We start from the raw sequence: 22,905 nt of genomic DNA on the forward strand, positions 1-22,905 counted from the left end.
TCTTCTTGCCACTTCCTCTGTTCTTCAAGATTCTTCTCCTTCTTCTTCTTCCTCCTCTTTTGGGTATTATTCATTTTCCCATTCTGTTGATCATGATCAATTTGAACATGATCTTGTGGCTGATGCCTCTGATGGGTATGATTCTGATGAATCAGAAGAACAAGAACATGAAGAAGAACATGAACAAGAAGATGAAGAAGATGATGAAGATGATGAAGATGAAGGGTGTTTTACAGAGGAGGTTGAAGAAGAAGAAGAAGAAGAGGAGGAAGAAGAAGGAAAAAGGAGGGATTTAGAGGTGGTGGTGAGTACAGAAGAATTGAACAAGAAAATAGAAGAGTTTATAAGGAAAATGAAGGAGGAAATGAGGATTGAAGCAGCTCAAACTCAGCAGCTCATTGCAGTGTAATCGATAATCTTTTTATAACAGAAGCTTTTTGATGTTTTTAATGTTTGTGTGTTTTGTGTTTTTAATAAAATTGTTTAGATTCTGGAATTATTGAACAAATTTGGAGTGAATTTACTGCTCAAAGAATCATAAAACATATTAATCATCACCGTCTCCACGGTGCAACAGCGCCTCGATATGATTATCTCTTGTTGACCGATTATAACAAGATCCCGACTCTAATAGAAACGAGTAGTAAGCTCTTTTTTATTCTATTGCTTGTAATACTATACCTATCGAAGTTGACGAACATTTTTCTAACTTTAGACTTGGTATGCTGTTTGATTGAACTCGTCGGTTTCGCATCTATTGAAAGTAGGTTATCATTGTTACAATTAAGATAACTAATCCGATGCCGAGTAAAATTAGGGAGGTGTTAATCAATTGTTAGTTGAATAAACACACTACCTTTTGTATTTTGTTCTTATTAAGAGGTATATTTATCATTTTATGTGATATTTTTTATTTTAACGAGACGAAAAAATGGAATTAGATGTGAAACTCTATTTTTTATCGAAAAAAATTGTCTATAAAGTATAAAAAGTCGTCATAGTAAAATAAACTTTCAACCATTGAGAAAATAGAGACATTACAAACCGACAACATTGCGATAGTTTATTATTTTTTTTTTCCTTAAAAATGACTATAAATATAATTTTTTTTTTCAGGAATATTCCACATAAATATTTCATTGATGTAATACTAAATAGTTTATTTATTTATTTATTTTTAATTTTTTTTTTAAGGAAATAAAAAAATTAAGTATTAATTAATGAATGGTGAATATTTTTCTAAAAAATTTAGGATCCATTTGTTATGCAAATTTAGATTATATGTGTTTCTTACTTTAAATTCAATAAATAAAATTAATTTAATGAAATCTAGCTGAAGGTTTTTTTTTTTTTTTTTTTTTTNTAATTTGGAAAATATCATTCTTTATGTTTTTAGTATTTTAATATTCCAAATGTATTTTTTAAAATTAAAATAAATTCAGATTTGTTTAACTCAATTCAATTTATAAAATTTTTATTTATTTAAATTTAATCCGATTCGAATAAGTTCATAATCCAATCTATAAGAGTTCGGTTCGTCGGGTCATTGAGTTTTTTTGAACCTTCCTAATTGATCGAGACCTATGCTTTCATAAAAATTAGATGTTTGAATATCCGTTAATAAGAAAAAAAAAAAAAAACAACTTAACTTAAAAGACTAATTGAGTTGGGTTAATGGGTCGTCAAAATTTTCAAACATCCCTAATGGATCCACACCTTATTTTTTTTTATAAAAAATTAGATGTTTGTGTTGAATGATAAAAGTCTCACCTCCGCTAATTTAGAGAATGATCATGGGTTTATAATCGAGGAATACTCTATCTATTGGAACGAGGTCTATGCTCAAAGTGGACAATATCATACGGAGGGGAGGTGTTGGATGATGAAAGTCCCACGTCCCCTAATTTAGAGAATGATCTTTCTTTTGGGGAAGCCCAAAATAAAACTACGAGAGCTTATACTCAAAGTGGACAATATCATACCGTTGTGGAGAGTCGTGTTCAAAACTTATACTCAAAGTGGACAATATCATACAATTGTGGAAGAAAACCTAAAACAAAACCACGAGAGCTTAACTCAAAGTGGACAATATCATACCATTGTGGAGAGTCGTATTCATCTTACGGTTTGAATATACACCGGTAATGAATGAAGGGTCAAGAAAGATAACTTTAATCAACATTGGAAAAGCAAAATGAAGTACTTAAAGGATTGTACTTTAAACAGCAGCAATAAAGGGGAAGAACACAAAGTAAACCCAGCGAGCGGAATTGTTGGGATCTTTTTGGTTCGACAATTACAACACAAATTACTATGATTCTTTCTTCCATTATCATTCATTCATCCGACAATTACTTTTCCCGATTTGTCTTCTTCCACTTCCTTCAATCCCCTAAACCCTAAAAATCCACCTCTCAAATCCCATCGTGTGGCTGCAAATCCGCGCCTGTTTTTGTCCTTCTTTTCTTCCGTGCATTTCCGGATTCAAATCATGTGCATCTTCTTGATCTCTCTCTTTAATGGGTCCCCTGTTCGATTCTGTAATGCAATCATGGAATTTCTTGAAGATTAGTGTTCTTCGCTTTGATCCTTCCAGTTCTCCCCGAAGTGATCGTTCATGCAGCGGATTGATGTCGTGTAAGCTTTCTGATGCTTTGTGCTAATAGCTACTGTTTGTTGTTTGTAATCGGACTTGGCCTTATTATTGTGATGTGTCGTTGTCAACTAGTGGGGGTTGCGGGGAAATGGTGGCTTGTTCATGGCGAGTGGTAAGGATTTAGGCATGTGGAAGGCAGAGAGTGACTGTTCAGTTTCTTGACTCTTAATTTGTTCTGCTCTGAATAAAGGATGAAAGACAATTTTCTGGTCTAAATTGTTGCTGTGCTTATCATGGAGTAAACTCTTCTCTTACCTGAGTGATTCAACAGGTTAAACAATTATGTTTATCATGATTTTGCAAGAACTTTTGCTAATTTTCAGGGGAAAATCATTAAGTTAACTGGGAATTCCATGTTACTGTGTATACAAATTCATCAGCCTTCTCAATCATTATCTTGTTGTTGTTGGAACTCTTATCTTGACCGTGGTTGAGATGTGTCACGGTCATGCTTGTTCAAGGTTGTTGCCCATGGTCGCATCCTTGTTACGTGCCACAACCCTTACCTTGTATCACTTTATTGCTTTCCTTTACTGCTTTCTTGATGTATAATTTCCTTCTTGTCTTTTCTAAGTGTATGACGTTTCAGCAGAATCATGTCTACGTCGGGTAGACATGAAATTGCTACAGGGAGATACGACCGGTCGTCAACTCCTCCCACCTAATTGAAATCACTTACCTCACATACTCACATCTTGAAGTAGCAGAGCTTGATAATGAATAAGTGAGTAGTAAGGTAAAGCCTGATTTCCCTTCATATTTCTCTTATCCATGAATTCCACTGGACTTCTTTCCCATTACCCTTGTCTTAACAATGACTAATACTGCTTTGATTCAATACTTGCATAAGAATTTCTCCCATTCTTGACACTTTTAAGAAGTTTGACATTGTTCAATCAGGATGTTTAACTGAAGCTGATTTAGTAACTTCATAGTCGTCGCCTTAATATCACCCGACTCTTATTGGACCATAACTCTTGTAGAGCATCGGACGTGATAATCCCTACTCCTTATTTTTTCCTCTCGCTTGGTAGATTGAAACTAATTGTTACCAATCTAGATTAGTAATATTATATCAACATTGTTTCTTAGATTGTTATTGCATATTTGATGAAGCAGATAGCATAAACATGGAACAGTTTCCTTCAGTTTGATTGATTCTCTTCTTATCCATTCAAACTATATAAACCATGAGTTCAAAAAGGTCGATGGACGAAACTTGAGCAGGCCTCTTTCCTGTCAGTCTATAGATAAGAATCCAATGTATAAAACTTGAAAACTTTTCAGTGGACCATAAATTTCATGTTCATGGTTAACTTTAAAGTGACCATTGATTCCAAATATCCTTACCCATTTGGATTCAGACACAAAATGTGAAGAAGTGGATGCATGAGATAACATCTGTGAGATCCCACATCGGTTGGAGAGAAGAACGAAACATTCTTTATAAGGGTGTGGAAACCTCTTCCTAGTAGACGTGTTTTAAAACCGTGAGACCGACGGCGATACGTAATGGGCCAAAGTGGACAATATCTGCTAGTGGTGGGCTTGGGCTGTTATAAATGGTATCAGAGCCAAACACCGAGCGGTGTGCCAGCGAGGACGCTGAACCCCCAAGGGGGGTGTATTGTGAGATCCCACCTTGGTTGGAGAGGGAAACGAAGCATTGCTTATTAGGGTGTGGAAACCTCTCCCAAGTAGACGTGTTTTAAAACAGTGAGACTGACGACGATACATAACGCGCCAAAGCGGACAATATCTACTAGCGGTAGGCTTAGGCTGTTACAAATGATATCAAAGGCATACACCAGGTAGTGTGCAGCGAGGACGCTGGACTGGCAATGGGGGTGGATTGTGAGATCCCACATCGTTTGGAGAGGAGAACGAAGCATTCCTTATAAGGGTGTGGAAACCTCTCCCTAGTAGACGCGTTTTAAAACTGTGAGGCTGATGCGATACGTAACGGGCCAAAGCGGACAATATCTGCTAGCGGTGAGCTAGGGCTGTTATACAGACCATTTTGGCATTGAGCATACATGTGTTCATCACACTGAATCCTTTGGTAGCTGGAATATACAAATCGAACATACAGACAATTTTTTATTCTTTGTTGATTTTGTTTGTGACAAAGAATCTGTTACCGGTACTTATTGTGGTTTTTGCCATATTCAGGTCGTCCTGCAACATAATCTAGGATCCCTTCACCTGCTGCTCTTACACCATGAATTTCGTTCCAACTTGGAAACCACCTCGAAAGGCGGCGATCATTCCGACCAAGAGTGCAGCTGTGGAGGCAAAGAGAGGCCAAAAGAATGCTAGAAACAATGACAGAACCACTGAAACTGCTGGTACAACAGTTATTTGGTCTTTGTTTTGGAGAACCTTTGTTTGAACGTCCATGGAGATTGAGAAACAGAAACAGAGAGGAATGGCTATGAGTGATGATGATGCTTTACTGCAAAACATTGTATTGCTCATGAGTTTCAAGACTTGGCTCATCAGCTTCTTATTTTGAATATAATCCGTTATTGTGAAAATACTGAAATACCCTTGTACAGTCAGTAGATATTTTTGTTGGGGAGTTGAAGGAGAGGGGGAGACAGGGGTTAATGAGTCAATAAGACAGGGAACAACTGGAAACGTGGGGACAAGGATGCTTGATCATATTGTTGTCTGTTTGCTTGATTGGTCGGTTGCCTTGTCCCTTCAGAGAAGTAATCACTTTATTTCCATATGGATTGCTGGGTACTATTGAGGAAAAGAATGACATCTTTTCTCTTCTTGTGTATATCTAATCCTTTGCTCAATCAAAGAACAATTTAGAGTAATAAACAGTATGATTATTCTGCTTTTGAATTGTAAATCAAGAAGGATTGGCATTAATAATGGGTTTTTGATTGATTCTAAGTGTCACAATCGTCCTTTTTTACACGCATCACTCACTCTCAGTACCGAGTGAGTCAAGCCAACTTAGGATCGCGTCACTGTAGCTCTGTTTTGTAGCCCTATTTTGAGGAGAAGGTTTAGCGTATGTTCAAATCTCTAGCTCAGGTTTAGCGTATGTTCAAATCTCTAGCCCAGGTTTAGCGTATGTTCAAATCTCTAGCCCGGTTTAGCGTATGTTCAAATCTCTAGCCCAGGTTTAGCGTATGTTCAAATCTCTAGCCCAGGTTTAGCGTATGTTCAAATCTCCAGCACAGGTTTAGCGTATGTTCAAATCTCTAGTCCAGGTTTAGCGTATGTTCAAATCTCTAGCACAGGTTTAGCGTATGTTCAAATCTCTAGCACAGGTTTAGCGTATGTTCAAATCTCTAGCACAGGTTTAGCGTATGTTCAAATCTCTAGCACAGGTTTAGCGTATGTTCAAATCTCTAGCACAGGTTTAGCGTATGTTCAAATCTCTAGCACAGGTTTAGCGTATGTTCAAATCTCTAGCACAGGTTTAGCGTATGTTCAAATCTCTAGCACAGGTTTAGCGTATGTTCAAATCTCTAGCACAGGTTTAGCGTATGTTCAAATCTCTAGCACAGGTTTAGCGTATGTTCAAATCTCTAGCACAGGTTTAGCGTATGTTCAAATCTCTAGCACAGGTTTAGCGTATGTTCAAATCTCTAGCCCAGGTTTAGCTAGCCCAATAGCACAGGTTTAGCTTATGTTCAAATCTCTAGCCCAGGTTTAGCTAGCCCAGGGTCAGCGTATGTTCAAATCTCTATCGCTGTTTTCCCTGTTTTGTAGCCCTATTTTGAGGAGAAGGTTTAGAGGAGAAGGTCCCAGGTTTATGTTCAAATCTCTATCCCTGTTTCCCTGTTTGTAGCCCTATTTTGAGGAGAAGGTTTAGAGGAGAAGGTCCCAGGTTTATGTTCAAATCTCTAGCCCAAAGGAGAAGGTCCCAGGTTTATGTTCAAATCTCTAGCCCAGGTTTAGCGTATGTTCAAATCTCTATCCCTGTTTTCCCTGTTTTGTAGCCCTATTTTGAGGAGAAGGTTTAGAATCTCTATCCCTGTTTTCCCTATTTTGTAGCCCTATTTTGAGGAGAAGGTTTAGAGGAGAAGGTTTAGCTTATGTTCAAGATTGAGAGAAAGATTGAAAACAATATTATATGACTATAAGTACAGGGCAACTAAATAGCATGTAACTTTTCAATTTTTAAATAGGGAGAATTTGACAATTAGTCAATCCCCTGCATTTTGAGGCGATTCATGTCTGGCATATGTCTGGCATACTAGACATAATTTCGCCGAATGGTCATACAAAATTTAAGTGGAAGGAGTTGACGGCTAATTACATTCCTAGTGCCTTTTCAAATCCCTTCTAGTTTGTTCTACCGTGTTCTAAAAAGTACCCCAAAAAAACCTCTCAAAATTGAGTTTTGCAACCCAAAAAAAAAAGTTTGTATTAGTAATTTCTCTCCTTTCCTTTCTTTCTGCGCTGGTAGTTTTGCCTTTGTAAGATCATTTGCTTGCCAGATTCCTACAAATGAAGCTTCAACTTCAACTTAATCTCCATTATCTCTGTAAAGCTACACAAGTTTCCCTCTAAGACTCCATTCAAAAACCCTTTTCTTCTGAGATTGCAGACAGCGTTGGTCGCCATTTTCGACACTCTGTACGGGGGCTTGTGTAGCCGAACAATCTATGACGAGATTGCAACTTCTTTGCATTTTCCAACAGCAACTTAAACTGTTCCTTAGTTACCACAATCTTCACCTTCCTCGCTCCCGCTCCATCCGAGTACGCTATCTTCGAGGAAACCAGCAGTTTTTCGAGCTCTTTCAGGCATGGAACAACATCTCGAACCTCCCCAACTTGGAGGCTGGTTCTTGTTGAAGAAGAAAAATCATGGAGAAGACGGTCATTACAGCATTCGATGGCCGAATCGACTGTTGTAGCCAAATCAGTGGCTTTTTCGATACCTCGGAGCTTCTTCTGTGGCGACCGAACACAAGGCAAGACAATGCAGTTTCCCATTTGTTAATGAATGGCTAAGAAAGGGATGTCTGATGAGCATATATAGCAGTTTCCAATTTGTTAACGTGCCAGCCATTACACTGCTTCTCCATGACCTGTGTGAATATAATAATATACACAGCCAACGACTTCAATTGGGAAGACAGTACCATGTTATGAGCACTACCACAGTGTTCAGACTGGAAAATTATAAACAATACCCAAGGATCAAAGTCAATGGCTTTGACATTTTGTTTTAGAATTGCTTGGCACAAACAAAGTCAACAAAGAATAGCCGTGGGGCTTTCCCTTTCGGGATTTCCCTCAAGGTTTTTAAAACACACCTGCTAAGGAGAGGTTTCACACCCTTATAAAGAATGCTTAGTTCACCTTCCCAATCAATGTGGGATCTCACAATCCACCCCCTTTCAAGGCTTAGCGTCCTCGCTGGCACTCGTTCCCCTCTCCAATCGATGTGGGATCTCACACTCACAGAGGTCAAATACGTTGTATTGACTTTTCGTTCTTTTTTTTTCCTGAAAAGAAAGTGATATTCTTCAAGAACATTTGAATTTTTTAAACTCAATCTAACAACATACAAGTTATTAGGAAGCAGTCTGAGACTGAATGAACCATTCTAGTTCCAACATAGGTTCCTCCAGATGCAGCTGTGTTAACACTACAGAAAGGGAAAAAGACAGACCAAATATGGTAACTTATAGATGCATCTCAACTCTTGAAACAGAAAACTAAGGAATTAGCAAGTTTATATGGATTGTTACCTTAATAGCAGATTTTCGAGAGTCGATTTCGAGCGTCACAACTAAGTAGTTCATGGCCATTCATTGTGAGATAGTCTTCTCCATCTCTTCAGTATCCTCCGAACTTCCACCTTTCCCAATGGCAGTTCCACTTCTTCAAACCTACTGTTCATCTTCTTTCCTCTTGACATCTCCAGGACAAAGCTCGAGGACGTCGAGCCTAATTCGTTAATATCTTCAACTCTACGAGAGGCCTGGATTCTTCTAATTCTAAAAGAAATATCTAAGCCATGCTCCATTCCACTCGTTACATATCCCCTACCCTCGTTGTTCAGAATTTTATCATCCAAGCATATTTGAACTTGATCGTTCACCTTGCATTTCTATCACCTCCTTTTAGCTAGCGGTGGGCTTGGGCTATTACAAATGGTATCAGAACCAGCCACTAGGCGATGTGCCACCGAGGAGATTGAGCCTCGAAGGGGGTGGACACAAGGCAGTGTGCTAGCGGGGAGGCTGAGTCCCGGAGGGGGGTAGACACGAGATAGTGTGCCAGTAAAGAAGCTGGGCCCCAAAGGGGCGGTGAATTGGGGGATCCCACATTGATTGGAGAAAGGAACGAGTGCCAGTGAGGACATTGGGCCCCAAAAGGGGGAAGGTTTGTGAGATCCTACATTGATTGGAGAGGAGAACGAAACATTCTTTATAAGGGTGTGGAAACCTCTCCCTAGTAGACGCGTTTTAAAAACCCTAAGCGAAAGCCCGAAAGGGAAAGTCTAAAAAGGACAATATTTGCTAGCGATGAGCTTAGGCTGTTACATTTCAGGTGTTGACTAATACACAAAACTAATCTTGCACGGACTAGAAAGGATGTACGTTGAGAGTGCTAACCAAGGACAAAAATATACCGTAAACAGTTAGCAGCAAGCAAGAAAGCAGAGAGTTCGAATATCCATCTGACATTCATATGAACTATATACCCTACAATAAAAGAACAAAGATAGCAGAATTCTTCATTGCATCCTCCAACATTAAGTTCTCTTTCAAGAAATATATGGCCGATTCAAAGAAAGAAGAAAAAAGGGTTTAAATCAAAAGATATCACCACAAATATTATGGGACCTTTCAGAACAACCTATGCTGCCACTAATTCAGGTGAACCTCTAGACTCCAACCATGATTTTGCTGCCACTTTAGTCGTCAAAAACCAACCAACCTTTTCTGGAGCCTCATGGAATGGAGCATTTAGTTCCTTCAGATGCGATTCAAAGACGCTCGACAAACCCTTATCGGAATATTTGTGTTTTCCATGTCCAGTATTTATTCCAAGTAATGGTGGAAGTTCCTCCCCGGATTTCAGTTCCTTTGTTAAGTCATTTATCCAAACGTGTAATGCAGTGAGAGCAGCCCCAAGAGAAAGACCCTTAAGATATAGAGACCACTGAGTTGGAGACCTGGACTGCAAATCTGTATATATCTGAACCGAAAGTCCCAAATCCAGCAGCTCACATGCCTTATCCAAAAGATCTAAATTTACACACAGATCAATCAAGCAATTGCAGTAGGCTTTCCTCACATCGTCGCTTACAACACTAAAGAGTTCCGAGGCTTCAGTTCTGAAATCTCCTTCCATGTCCTTCTCCCCTAGCAAGAGTTTCACCACGAAACCGAGTTTTGGATTAGCTCTCTCGACACAATCTATTAGCTTACTAAGTTCATGTTTCGGCGTCTGGGTAATTACATTGAGAAGACAGCCACAGAATCGGTCATCTGGAGTTAATCCCAACTCTAGCAATCGATCAAATGTCCTCACTACATCATCAACACGTTTGGCTTTCCCATAACACTGGATTAATGATGTCAAGACAAAGATATTAGGGTCGAAACCGGCTTCCATCATCTCGTTCAACATTTCTTCCGCCTCTGATACGTTTCCACTGCAGGAATATATGGTGATCATGGAAGAAAAAGTCCAACTGTCAGGTGAGCAAGTCCCAGAACTCTTCATATCTTTAAAAACTTCAATAGCCTCATTAACGTAGCCAACATCGGCACACATAGCTAAAAGCGTATTGTAGAGAATTACATTCAACTGCAGTCCCTTTTCCTTCATCTCCTTGTACACAAGCATGCCATCCTCAGCATATCTGGCTCTTGCATAGGCACGTAAAAGAGAAGCATAAGTTGCCCAACTTGGTGAAAATCCATTCTTAGTCATCTCTTTGTAAATTGTCTTGATCTGCCAGGGTCTTTTAGCCCTACCCATAGCAGCCAGCAAGCTGTTATATATAGCCAAGTTCGGCTTGATGCCTACAGCCTTCATTTCTTCATACACATTCAAGCATCCATCATAGTTCCCAGCCACTCCATGAATTTTGATCATCGTCGAGAATGTCGAAAGATCGATACGCCAGTTTTCTGTTCTTGCACGGTCATACAAGCTGAAAGCCATGTCCACATTACCAGCACGTCCATAGGCATCAATCATCCCAGAGTAGGTGATATCATCAGGATTACAGTCAAAACTTGGCATCATCTCAAACCACTCAACAGCCTTATTTGGCAATGAACAAAACCTAGCACAACTAATAATTGTAGAAAATGTCACATTATCAGGCTTAACTCCTCTCTCAAGCATTTCGTCGAACAGTTTCTCTGCACCCTCAAAATCTCTGCATTTCCTAAACACCTTCAATGTCACATTATAAAAAACCGCTTGTTTACTTGATTTCAACACATCCTGAAAGTACCGAAGCACAAGCAACGCAGTTTGGGAATTCGACATGTTATTCAGCACTCCAATAGCGTCCTGCTCTAAAATTTTACTATCTATCCTCTTCAAGACATCAGCAACATCATCCTCACAAGGATTACAAGAGTCCAAAGACTCCGATATTTTCTTAAGAGAAGCATACCTGGCTTCGTACGATTGCTTCCGAAGCTTCGAAGCTCTGGGGCTACTGGGATTGACCCAAACGGAGGTTTTCGACGAGGACCCGGATTTCCCATCTGGGAATTTCGAGATTTCATCATCAGAGGGGCTTGAATTCCGGGTTTCTTGAGGAGCGTATTCCTGTGGCGACACATTGGTAATTTGGAGGAATGGTTTTGAGTGATAAGGTATGGGATTGAGCTTGAAAACGCGAGAGGAGGACTTGCAGAGAGTGGTTTTATAGTGAAAAGTGAGGGAATTATGGTCGGTGAAGAAGGTGGAGGGAAAATGGGAGAGCTGGAACGCCATCCCGGTGACTGTGCGGCACTCTCCGGTAAGTTCTTCTGGGCTCCCGGTTGAGTGGCTCCGTCCGCCTTATCGGCTTCACGCCTTTACATATGTACCGGGTCTAATTTTCATCCTATTTTGGACATTTTTCGCTGTTTGCATATTGGTCCTCAGATTTGTAAATACTTTTCGTTTTAGTCCCTCAATTTTTTATTTTATTTTATTTTTGACATTTTCTATTCTAAATTCTCAAAACTAAAAAAAAATATATATTTTAAACTTATTTTTATTTTTTAAAATTTTGCACCCGTTATCATTCTCTTCTTCGATACTCTCTTGCTCGTCTTCTTCAATTCTCGAGTCTCTAACATTACCTGCTTCGTCAAGGTATATAAGTTATATCACGACAACAATAAAAAAAAAATGGAATAATCAAAAGACTTTAGGGCTTAAATATTTTAATAAAGGTTTTACATGTAAGAACCTTAATAACTCGGGACTGATGGCGATATGTGTTCATCACAATAGCTACGAGTACCGTATCGAGTGAGTTGAATTGGAATTGGAAGTACCTCACAAAACGAAAATATTTGACACCATATGTTTAATGATTTTTTTTGTTTTATTTTTAATTTAATTACTACCATGCATTTTAATTATTTTTTAATATAAATGTTATATTAAATTATTTTTTAATAGAATTAATATAATTTTCTAATTAGCTTATATTTATCATATATTTAAATATCATAGTCATATAATATTATATATTAAAATATATTATTTCACATATGACATATATTCAGGTAGCTTTAATAAATATAATCTTAGGGTTGAAACATATGTGTATGACCTTCCACTATATATATTACTCTTTAGAAGTTTGATTTTGTGCCGGTTCGGACTAGTTTTCCTCTTTTGACTCAATTTGGAGCCTACTTGAGAAGTTTGGGAGAACTCGAACTTGGAGAAACCGAAAAACTGAGCCTCCATATATCCCAAATATTGTCCGTAACTATTCAAACATTTCCTTGAAAAAATACTTACTAGGATCGAATAGGACTAGGACTAAATAAGTTTGAGCATGGATTAGGGTAGGAATACCAGCACTAATGCACCGGATCCCATCAGAACTCTGCAGTTAAGCGCCCAAAGAGAACAATATCTGCTAGCGGTGGATCTGGGCTGTTACAAATGGTATCAGAGCCGGACACCGAACGACGTGCCAGCCTTCTCATTGTTCCCCGAAGGGGGTAGATACGAGGCGGTGTGTCAGTAAGGACGCTGGGCCCCAAAGGGGGTGGATTTGGGGGTGGTCCAAGAGCCACATTAGGGTCATTGGGGGTAATATAGGTTGACTAATACTACGTGGGGGCAATTAAAGCGCAACCCAAGTCGTGAACTTGCCTCAAATGGTGAGGGTTTACCTAGTACAAAGAGATGTGAAATCACCCATCTAGAACCCGTGACATCGTAGAGGATGCTATTGAGGGAGCTCCAATTTCGCCTAGTGCTAAGCCTGTCTTGCACTACTGAGGAAGCTCTAGTTTCGCTTAGTGCTAAGTCTGTCTTGCACTATTGAGGGAGCCTAAAATGACACTAATTAAGGAGCTTGTCAAATACTATTGAGGGAGTACTCGCTAGCACTTAGTAGTGGATATTATGGAGCTTGTTTGGAGCCTGTAGAGTGACTGCTAATAGAGAGTTTTGTCGATAGAGACATAATCCATATTTGTTAAAGGTCGAGAAAGTGTTCGTTCAAATCTCCAAGAATAGTTTTGAAGAGTGAAGTAGGTAAGTTTGACAGAACCACTAATAATAAACTAGTATGTTATGTTAGGTTATGGAACCTGCTGCTTATTTATAGCTTGGTCAACGGTTATATCTGGTAAAATTATATTTGGTAAAGCTATATCCGGTAAAGCTATATATGGTAAATAGCTATATATAGTAGATTGTTAAATCTGGTAAAGCTATATATAGTAAATAGCTATATATAGTTGATGGTTAAATCTAGTAAAACAATATATAGTAAGTTGAACTATATATATATCCCGTCCGGCAGAGCTTTGAATGTAACTTTCTATTCTCTATATTCTCTCTTACTATACATACTTGAAGTCATCAATATATAAATTCTTTTAGCCAGAGTTCTCCTTGCAATTTCTCTATCCTGTTATTTGTGTTCATCTAGATCGAGTGTGTGCGTTGTTGTGCGATTCTAACAACTGGTATCAGAGTTAGGCGAAATTCACCACGATCTGTGAAGATGGAAAGTTCAAAGATTGAAATTGAGAAGTTCGATGGATCCGATTTCGATTTCTGGAAGATGCAGATTGAAGATTATCTGTACCAGAAAGATCTTCACGAACCTCTGTTGGGGGTGAAGCCGGATACCATGACCACGGAGCAGTGGAAGCTCAAGGATCGAAAAGCCTTAGGGATGATCTGGTTGACGCTATCCAGAAACGTGGCGTTTAACATCATCAAGGAGAAGACAATGTCAGATCTGATGAAGGCGCTGTCGAATATGTACGAAAAACCGTCGGCTATAAACAAGGTATATTTGATGCGGAGATTGTTTAATCTACAGATGTCTGAAGGTGGACTTGTTGCTGATCATATAAATGAATTCAATATGATCATAAGTCAACTGAGTTTGGTNATATATATATCCCGTCCGGCAGAGCTTTGAATGTAACTTTCTATTCTCTATATTCTCTCTTACTATACATACTTGAAGTCATCAATATATAAATTCTTTTAGCCAGAGTTCTCCTTGCAATTTCTCTATCCTCNCGAACAACAAAGATTTGAAGATTAAAGGAAAAGAAGATGTCTGCATAAAAACTCTGGCAGGAAATCAGTGGGCATTAAAGGATGTCAGATATATTCCTGGTCTCAAAAAGAACCTGATCTCTATTGGTCAGATGGACAGCACAGGTTATGCAACAAAGTTAGGGAAGAGTTCGTGGAAGATTATGAAGGGTGCTACGGTGGTAGCACGTGGCTCAAAATCTGGAACCTTATACACACTGCAGGGTGTATGAACATAGCTGCTGTTGCTGAGAGTGCTTCAAATTCAAGTCTACGACACAATAGACTTGAACATATGAGTGCAAAAGGAATGAAGAGGCTGGTTGCGAAAGGAGTTTCAGAAGGTTTGAAATTTGTTGATGTGGGTCGTTGTGAGAACTACGTGATGAGCAAGCAGAAACGAGTTAGCTTCACAAGGACCGCCAGAGAATTGAAGAAAGTGCGGTTGGAAATGGAACCATATGTGGAGCAAGGTTCGACGAAGCAAGTGGGAGTTGAACTTGAGTTGCAGGAAAACTCACTTAGTGATGTTGTAGCAGATACTCATGAAACTCCTGAGACTACTGCTGAGGAACCAAATGTGGAGCAAGGTTCCAAGACCACGAAGCAAGTGGGAGTTGAGCTTGAGTTGCAAGGAAACTCACCTAGTGATCTTGTAGCAGATACTCAAGAAACTTCTAAGACTACTGCTGAGGAACTAGATGTGGAGCAAGGTTCCAAGACAACAAAGCAAGTGGGAGTTGAGGTTGAGTTGCGGAGAAAATCACCTAGTGATCTTGTAGCAGATACTCAACAAACTCCTGTACTATCAGAGTACCAGATATGTATGTACCTTCATTACACTATTTGTTGCTGATGAAAGGGAACCAGAGCCCTTTGATGAGGCCCTACAGTTGGAGGATACAACCAAGTAGGAGCAAGCCATGGATGATGGGACGTCTAGGCTTCAAAAATGCGTTGTACTGAGGCTGAGTACATGACAATAGCTGAAACTGGAAAGAAGACGATATGGATGACTGACTATCTGGAAGAATGGGCAAGAAGTAGCACGAAGATATTCTTTATAGAGATAGTCAGAGTGTCATACAGTTGGCGAAGGAACCCGGTCTATTATTTAAAGAGAAAACACAAAAGACGATATCATTTCACTTGCAGGTTAGTGAAAGATGGTGATGTGTTTGGAGAAGATAGAGGGTGCAAAGAATCCAGCAAACATATTGACAAAATGTGTTGATGTTGGAATATTGAGGTTGTGCAAAATCTCAATTGATATGGTGCCATGAAGATGCTCATGGTCGTTTGAGAATGAAATTCTTGGTTGACTAGATCAGTCTCCAAGTGGGAGAACGGTTAGGTTATGGAGCCTACCTATTTACAGCTTGGTCAACGTTTATATCCGGTAAAGCTATATTTAGTAAAGTTATATATGGTAAATAGCTATATATAGCAAATGGTTAAATCTGGTAAAACTATATATAGTAAACTGAACTATATATATATATATATATATGTCCCGTACTATAACTTTCTATTCTCTGTATTCTCTCTCTTCTGTACATACTTGAAGTCATCAATATATAAATACTTTTAGCTAGAGTTCTCCTTGCAATTTCTCTATCCTGTTCTTTGTGTTCATCATCGAGTGTGTGCGTTGTTATGCGATCCTAACATGTTATTTTCTCTAACTCTATCGTATTTATTTTGAAATTATTACCGTGATTGTTCCAATTTATTATATTTTTTAAAATTAATTTTTCATACTTTATATCCCTATCAATTTTAATTGTTTGTAAAAAAATTTGATAATTTTTCATTAAAATATACTTAAAAGATTATAACCCTAATCACCTCGTTAGCTTGATTTTAGTAGAAATAACTTTTAATAATTTTTAATTTTTTTTTAAATAAATAGATAACCTTTTTGTAAAACTTTTTCAATTATAACCTCCAATAATTATCAAATAATATTCTTAAATTTATTTATTAAAAAATGTTTTTATTATTTATTATTATTATTGAAGGATTGATAATTGGTTTGCTAAAAAATAATTTAGTGGCCTTTATCTTTTTCAATAATTTATAAAGTAGGACTATGATCCAATAATAATATTTTTTAATTAAATAATCATTTAGTGCCTTTTACATTGACATGCACTTATTATTAATAACTCTTTTTATTTGGTAAAGATTTCGTTCCATTATTTATTCTTTATTTATATTAACCACCCTTACATTATCTAATTTATCTAAATATAATTATTGATATATTATTTTTTAATTTTATAGATATCATCCATATATCTAGATAATTTTATATATCGATATAATTAAAAAAAATTAAAATAACTTTATCGTACGTTTTGGATAAAAATCGTTAATACTTTGTTTTAAAAATACTCTTAAACTTTCAAAATATTTCAAAAATACCCTTGAAGTTTTCAAAAATTTCATTAATACCCTTACACTTTTTTAAAATCTCCAAAAACACATTTAAATTTTTTTATAAAAATTCAAAAATATCTTTACTATTGGCTCCCAATTTATGAATTGCTAATAGAATTTTAGTGTTAATTCCACATTTTTTAAACATAATAATAAACCCTAAATCCTATTTTCTCGAAAACAAAAAAGGTAAAAATATTATGTCCCGACGAATCACAGGTAGAGACATGATAATATATCGAGTCAATAGTATTTTATAGTTAGTTGATTGAACCGTTGCTCGTACATCCACTAAAAAATATTTATTATTAACATAAAAAATCGGATGGAAAATCATTATTTAATTATTGATTAAATTGCTTAAAAAAAGTTTCCTTTATATATTTTTTTAAAATCATAATAATAATTATTTTAATTAAGTGGGAAAGTATTACGTCCACAAACCAAATAAAGATAGCTAAACAATAATTAGTATAACGAATTAAATATATAAAATTGTATTTTTTTAATAGGTGACGTATAAAAACTTAAAGATTTAATAATTTCAAGAAAGTGTGTACGTTCATCTATTATTTATTAAAATATAAATTAATGAATTAAGTGTTAAATTAAAATTTGTTCTAATAAATTTAATAAATTTTAGAGTATTTTTAAATAATATAAAATTTTCGGAGTATTTTTATTTATTTAACTTAATAAAATTAATGAGAAAGATTTTATTAATTTAAAAATTAATTGTTACGAAACTGAGTAAGATCTTATCTATTCTGTTAGGTCCAAAATTTATTTACATTAGTCGTAAATAATATCTCATTTTTACTGTATTTTTATATACGCTCATCTCTTTTGGATCCATCTCGCTAATACTCACTAATGATTAGCTTCTTCTTTGTATTTGGATCACGAGGATTTGATTCGTCAATACTTTCTACCATATGATAATTTTCTTTGGTCGTATCACGATTCAATTTACCACGTCTTTCATTCTCTTATTATTATTTAATTAAATGATTTTCTCTTTTTAGTCTCTTTCCCTCTTTTGTCTTTTTCTCTCTCAGTGATGGATGGATTACGACAAATATTTCACATCCATTCCATTTCTTCATTATTTGTTATTATGTTCGTTTAGGGTATCAATTTCAATGTATGCATAAGTGAATCACACTTGTCTTTACAGATTAGGATGTGACAGCTCAAACTCATCGCTAGTTAATATTGTTCGCATTAACCCGTTATGTATCACTATCAACTTCATAATTTTAAAACGCATCTAGTAGGGAGAAGTTTTCACACCCTTGTAAGAAATGTTTTGTTCCGCTCTACATGAACCTGGAATCTCACGTGAGATTAGTTGAACTTAAAGGTAGAAGGAAAGGAAGTTGGGTATTATTAGGGCGGAAGGAACGTTTGTGCTTTTAATCAGCTGCCACGTGGGCCATCCCTCATTATTCTATTTTATTACAATATTTAATACTATATATTCAATTTATCTTTGACTTTTTTTTTCTTCTCTTAAATAAATATTTTTATTAAATTTTAAACTAATTTAGTTTTAAAATTTAAATACGCCTTTCTTTTTATTTGTTTTCTTTTTCTAAAATAATTACGCTTAATTAATATATATATATATATATATATATATATATATATATATATATANCATTAATAATTCATTTTGAAAAATACCCTTAAATTTTAATTAGATTTAAAAAAAATACGCTTGAACTTTAAAAATGATTAAACAAATATTAATGGAATTTTACACTTTGTCTCGAAAATACCTTTAAACTTTTAAAAAAAATACATTTATTGGATACACATCATTAATAATTTATTTAGAAAAATAACTTTAAAAAATGCTCATATTTTAAAAAATGAGTTTAATTTTTTTAAAAAAATTAAATGTTAGTGAACTTCTAACCGTAATATTAGTATTCCAAATTTTTTAGCATCCGTACCATTAAATTTTAAAGGGAAATGTTATAAGAGAGATAGATAGACAGTTTTTGTCCATATATTTACAATAAGATTAATTTTTTTTTTTTTATAAAGATAAAAACTGTTAATACTATTCTTAAAAGTTGGTTAGTACTTGTACGAACGGTATAATTAAAAACTTATTATTTTTTTAAAGCGTTTCAAAAGTTTACGAACCAAACTTATAATATAAATTCATCAAAACTTATATCTGAAGTCACTTCTAGAAATCACAAATTCACGAACCAAACAACCGTCCATTTTCTTTTTTTTAATATAATGGAATCTAAACTCAAATCATAGAAATCCAAGAAGAAAATGGTCCATAAAGGTCGCTTAAATTACAAGTTTTTTTGAGTTTCTTTCGATTAGTTGGTTAATAATGAGCAAGATGCGACACAAACGGATGGAAAGATGAGTGGGACAAATCGAAGTTGAAAGTTGAAGCACATGGTTGTCGATAGAAGCAAATTTTAAAACTTCTATATCCATAAAAATGACCCGATCTTAACTTTTGTTTTATAAATAAATATTTTGTATCTTTTAAATCAACCGAAATTATTAATAAAATTTTTATTGATCAGCTCCTAAAACATTTATTTACTTAGTTTTAAATATTTAATTAAAATTAATCACTCTATTTTAAAAGTAATTTACTCAATCTAATTCAATTTACGTGTTGAATGGATGAAGTGAGCATAAGCTCTCATGGCTTAAGGTTTCACGAACTTTCATCTACCAATACCTCCCCGTAATCGAGGCTCGACTCCTTCTCTTTTGGGAGTTCTTAGTTCAACCTTTGAGGATTCTATTAGCATAGCTAAGTTTAGGGCATGACTCTGATACCATATTAGATGAACACGACTCAATATGATATTGTCCACTATGAGCACAATCTCTGATGATTTTGCTTTGTGGTTCTAGATTATAAACCTATGATCATTTCCTAAATAAGGGGACGAGTGATTTTTATCAAATTTTTAAATATTTTTAGTAAGTTTTATAATGAAGGGATATTAATTACACAAACCCTAAAATACCAAATCTGACAATTCTAACGATATGGTTACGCGTTTGGATCTCAATCTTTCCTCTAACTACCATCGCCATTACCAATCTTTCTTTCTCTCTCTCTCCTCTGATTCAGATGCCATTTGGGTCTAATTCATAGCCCTTCCTTTTCATTTCCTCCTTTTTCCCCTCTGTTTTTCTCTGTTTTTTAGTGCTGCAGCCGACGGTTTTCCAAAACAGAGCATCCAGGAACTCATCCATGGCGGACGCCAAGGTCATTTCTCTCTGTTTTTGAATTTCTTGTCTCTGTTTTGCTTATTCTGAGTGACTTTAATTGTTTGTGCAGAAGACTGTGGTTATGTTGCTTAAAGTGGATTTGCAGTGTGATCGATGCTACAAGAAAGTGAAGAAAGTTCTCTGCAAATTTCCTCGTCAGTTCTTTCTCCATTTCTACTGTTCTTCTGTTCTTTACTCTGTTTTTCCAAATTGATTTTGATTATTTGAACGCCAGAAATTCGAGACCAGATTTATGATGAGAAACAGAATCTTGTGATTATCAAAGTGGTTTGTTGTAATCCTGAGAAGCTTCGAGATAAAATTTGTTGTAAGGGCTGTGGTGTTATTAAGAGCATTGAAATCAAGCCCGCCGATCCTCCTCCGCCCAAAAAGCCCGATCCTCCTCCGCCCAAAAAAGCCGATCCTCCTCCGCCGGCTAAGCCTGACCCTCCTCCCCCTAAAAAAGCCGACCCACCACCGCCCAAGGCCGACCCTCCGCCACCGAAAAAGGCCGACCTACCACCACCGAAAAAGGCCGACCCACCACCACCGAAAAAGGCCGACCCACCACCACCCAAGGCCGACCCTCCGCCACCCAAAAAGGCCGACCCTCCGCCACCCAAGGCCGAGCCACCGCCGCCCAAAAAGGCCGACCCACCACCGGCACCCAAGGCCGACCCACCGCCTCCGAAAAAGGTGGACCCTGTGCCACCGGCTCAACCCGAACCGTTCCCGGTTAACATATGCGTGCCGGTTCCCGGATACCCACCGGCTTACCCGATTGGGATGTGCTGTAGTCAGTGCTATGAAGGGCAGGGTGGGGGCCCATGTTACAGTGGGTTTGGTAGGCCCGGCCCATGTTGCGATGGGTGCGCTTCTGGAAGGCCCATTTACGACAGTTACGGCGGAGGGAGGCCCTGTTATGTTAGCCACTGTGAATACCTCAACGAAGAAAATGCATCCGGATGCAGTGTTATGTGAGATACGTGGCAGCTTGTGAATGGTGGTGATTAATGCTCATGTGCCTCTCACGGTCATGATAATAAGGAAGTTGGAGATGAATTGCATTACAACTTACAAGGCACTTAATGTTAAATGTTGGTTATTGGGTTTTGTATAATAATTCAAGTTCTTGTCAAATATAAGTGTTGGGATTTATGATCAATTTAATTTTAATAAAGTGAATTATCATCGAGTCAGCTCGTTAGGTTGACTCCCAAGTGTTCGGATCGATTTAACTGTAACTAAGTTCAACTTCCGTCATTTCTTTAATAATAAATAAGTTAAATTTGATTTGGTTCTTCGATTTACCAAATTGAAAATTGAAAAAAAAAAAATACACTTAATAATACGAAATAAGGTGTTTTAATCGTGGCATACAAATTCATGGTGTTTTATGGTACTGATGACCACGAGAGTTACAACAATGATCATTATGGTATAGATGACCACGAGAGTTACAACCTTTCAATTAACTAAGACTTTATTTTTAAATCTATAAATAATATGTGGTTGAGATCTATAAAGACGAGACCGGGCGATTATTTGCTCGAGAACGGTAGGAAAATAAGTGAAAAAAAAGTGATAAAGTATCTAATGCCCTCGAGTGACACTTCTAGGCAAAAGCCATTTTGTAGAACTGCGTGCCCACTAAAAAAACCCCACAAATTCACATGCATGCGCCTACAAAGTGGTTCCATTTGTAAGCTCCAATAATGAAGCGCCGATAATCCTACAACAACTATTTGAACCAATTAACTCATAAGGACGATAGTTGTTAGGATTGCACAACAACGCACACACTCGATCTAGATGAACACCAAAGAACAGACAGAGAAAATGCAAGGAGAACTCTGGCTAAAGGATTTATATTGATGATTTCAAGTATGTACCGTAAGAGAGAATACAGAAAGTACTTGAAATCATCAATATAAATTCTTTAGCCAGAGTTCTCCTTGCATTTTCTCTGTCTGTTCTTTGGTGTTCATCTAGATCGAGTGTGTGCGTTGTTGTGCGATCCTAACAACTATCGTCCTTATGAGTTAATTGGTTCAAATAGTTGTTGTAGGATTATCGGCGCTTCATTATTGGAGCTTACAAATGGAACCACTTTGTAGGCGCATGCATGTGAATTTGTGGGGTTTTTTTAGTGGGCACGCAGTTCTACAAAATGGCTTTTGCCTAGAAGTGTCACTCGAGGGCATTAGATACTTTATCACTTTTTTTTCACTTATTTTCCTACCGTTCTCGAGCAAATAATCGCCCGGTCTCGTCTTTATAGATCTCAACCACATATTATTTATAGATTTAAAAATAAAGTCTTAGTTAATTGAAAGGTTGTAACTCTCGTGGTCATCTATACCATAATGATCATTGTTGTAACTCTCGTGGTCATCAGTACCATNCGGTTGACGCTAAACAGAAACGTGGCATTTAACATCATCAAGGAGAAGACAACGTCAGATCTGATGAAGGCACTGTCGAATATGTACGAAAAACCGTCGGCTATGAACGAGTGTGTGCGTTGTTGTGCGATCCTAACAGATAGTTTGGTCTAGTTTAGCTGAAAAACTATATTGAATCAATTAGTTTTTGCAAAAGAAGAATCGAACAAATGTTTAATAGGTAAAGGAGTTGATCAATTCAATTATTATTAATTTTAGGACTTATTAAGCTTATAAATCTGAAGGGAAAAAAAAAAGTTCGGGACGATAAGAGTTCGTGGAGAGAATTGATGGAAAAGAGAAGTGTGCGACAAATACTACTGCAATGGCTAGTAGAACACGCTCACCAATACCC

At 36.8% G+C, this 22,905-nt stretch overlaps 2 protein-coding genes and 1 long non-coding RNA gene across 5 annotated transcripts; 2 read left to right on the top strand and 1 right to left on the bottom strand.

The window, feature by feature from the left end:
• Positions 1 to 2,232: 2,232 nt before the first annotated feature.
• LOC111784097 lies at positions 2,233 to 5,444 on the top strand. Of its 2 annotated transcripts, XR_002813483.1 has the most exons (3): positions 2,233 to 2,637; positions 2,729 to 3,392; positions 4,829 to 5,444. It is a non-coding gene; the product is annotated as an uncharacterized LOC111784097 (long non-coding RNA). The 2 variants fall into 2 exon arrangements; XR_002813482.1 differs by having other exon boundaries at positions 2,233 to 3,392.
• A 3,859-nt stretch (positions 5,445 to 9,303) lies between these two features.
• LOC111784107 (pentatricopeptide repeat-containing protein At4g16390, chloroplastic) lies at positions 9,304 to 11,707 on the bottom strand. The gene has a single exon (XM_023664938.1). The coding sequence runs from the start codon at positions 11,602 to 11,604 to the stop codon at positions 9,499 to 9,501; it is 2,106 nt and encodes a 701-aa protein (XP_023520706.1). The 5' UTR covers positions 11,605 to 11,707; the 3' UTR covers positions 9,304 to 9,498.
• An 8,167-nt stretch (positions 11,708 to 19,874) lies between these two features.
• Positions 19,875 to 21,339, top strand: LOC111784093 (leucine-rich repeat extensin-like protein 3). 2 transcript variants are annotated; one of them, XM_023664920.1, is made up of 3 exons: positions 19,875 to 20,104; positions 20,180 to 20,261; positions 20,342 to 21,339. In XM_023664920.1, exons 1-3 carry the CDS (start codon positions 20,090 to 20,092, stop codon positions 21,085 to 21,087), a joined length of 843 nt encoding a protein of 280 aa, XP_023520688.1. In that variant the 5' UTR covers positions 19,875 to 20,089; the 3' UTR covers positions 21,088 to 21,339. The 2 variants fall into 2 exon arrangements, with proteins under 2 accessions (XP_023520688.1, XP_023520687.1); XM_023664919.1 differs by having other exon boundaries at positions 19,876 to 20,104; positions 20,177 to 20,261.
• The last annotated feature ends 1,566 nt before the right edge of the window (positions 21,340 to 22,905 follow it).

This window comes from Cucurbita pepo, unplaced genomic scaffold, assembly GCF_002806865.2.
Source record: "Cucurbita pepo subsp. pepo cultivar mu-cu-16 unplaced genomic scaffold, ASM280686v2 Cp4.1_scaffold000154, whole genome shotgun sequence".
In the NCBI taxonomy this organism is placed as follows: Eukaryota; Viridiplantae; Streptophyta; class Magnoliopsida; order Cucurbitales; family Cucurbitaceae; genus Cucurbita; species Cucurbita pepo.

Coding starts and splice junctions, on each gene's coding strand:
- LOC111784107 (XM_023664938.1), bottom strand. CDS start 11,604: ATGGCGTTCCAGCTCTCCCATTTTCCCTCCACCTTCTTCACCGACCAT.
- LOC111784093 (XM_023664919.1), top strand. Junction 20,262..20,341: donor AGTTCTCTGCAAATTTCCTC/GTCAGTTCTTTC, acceptor TTTGAACGCCAG/AAATTCGAGACCAGATTTAT.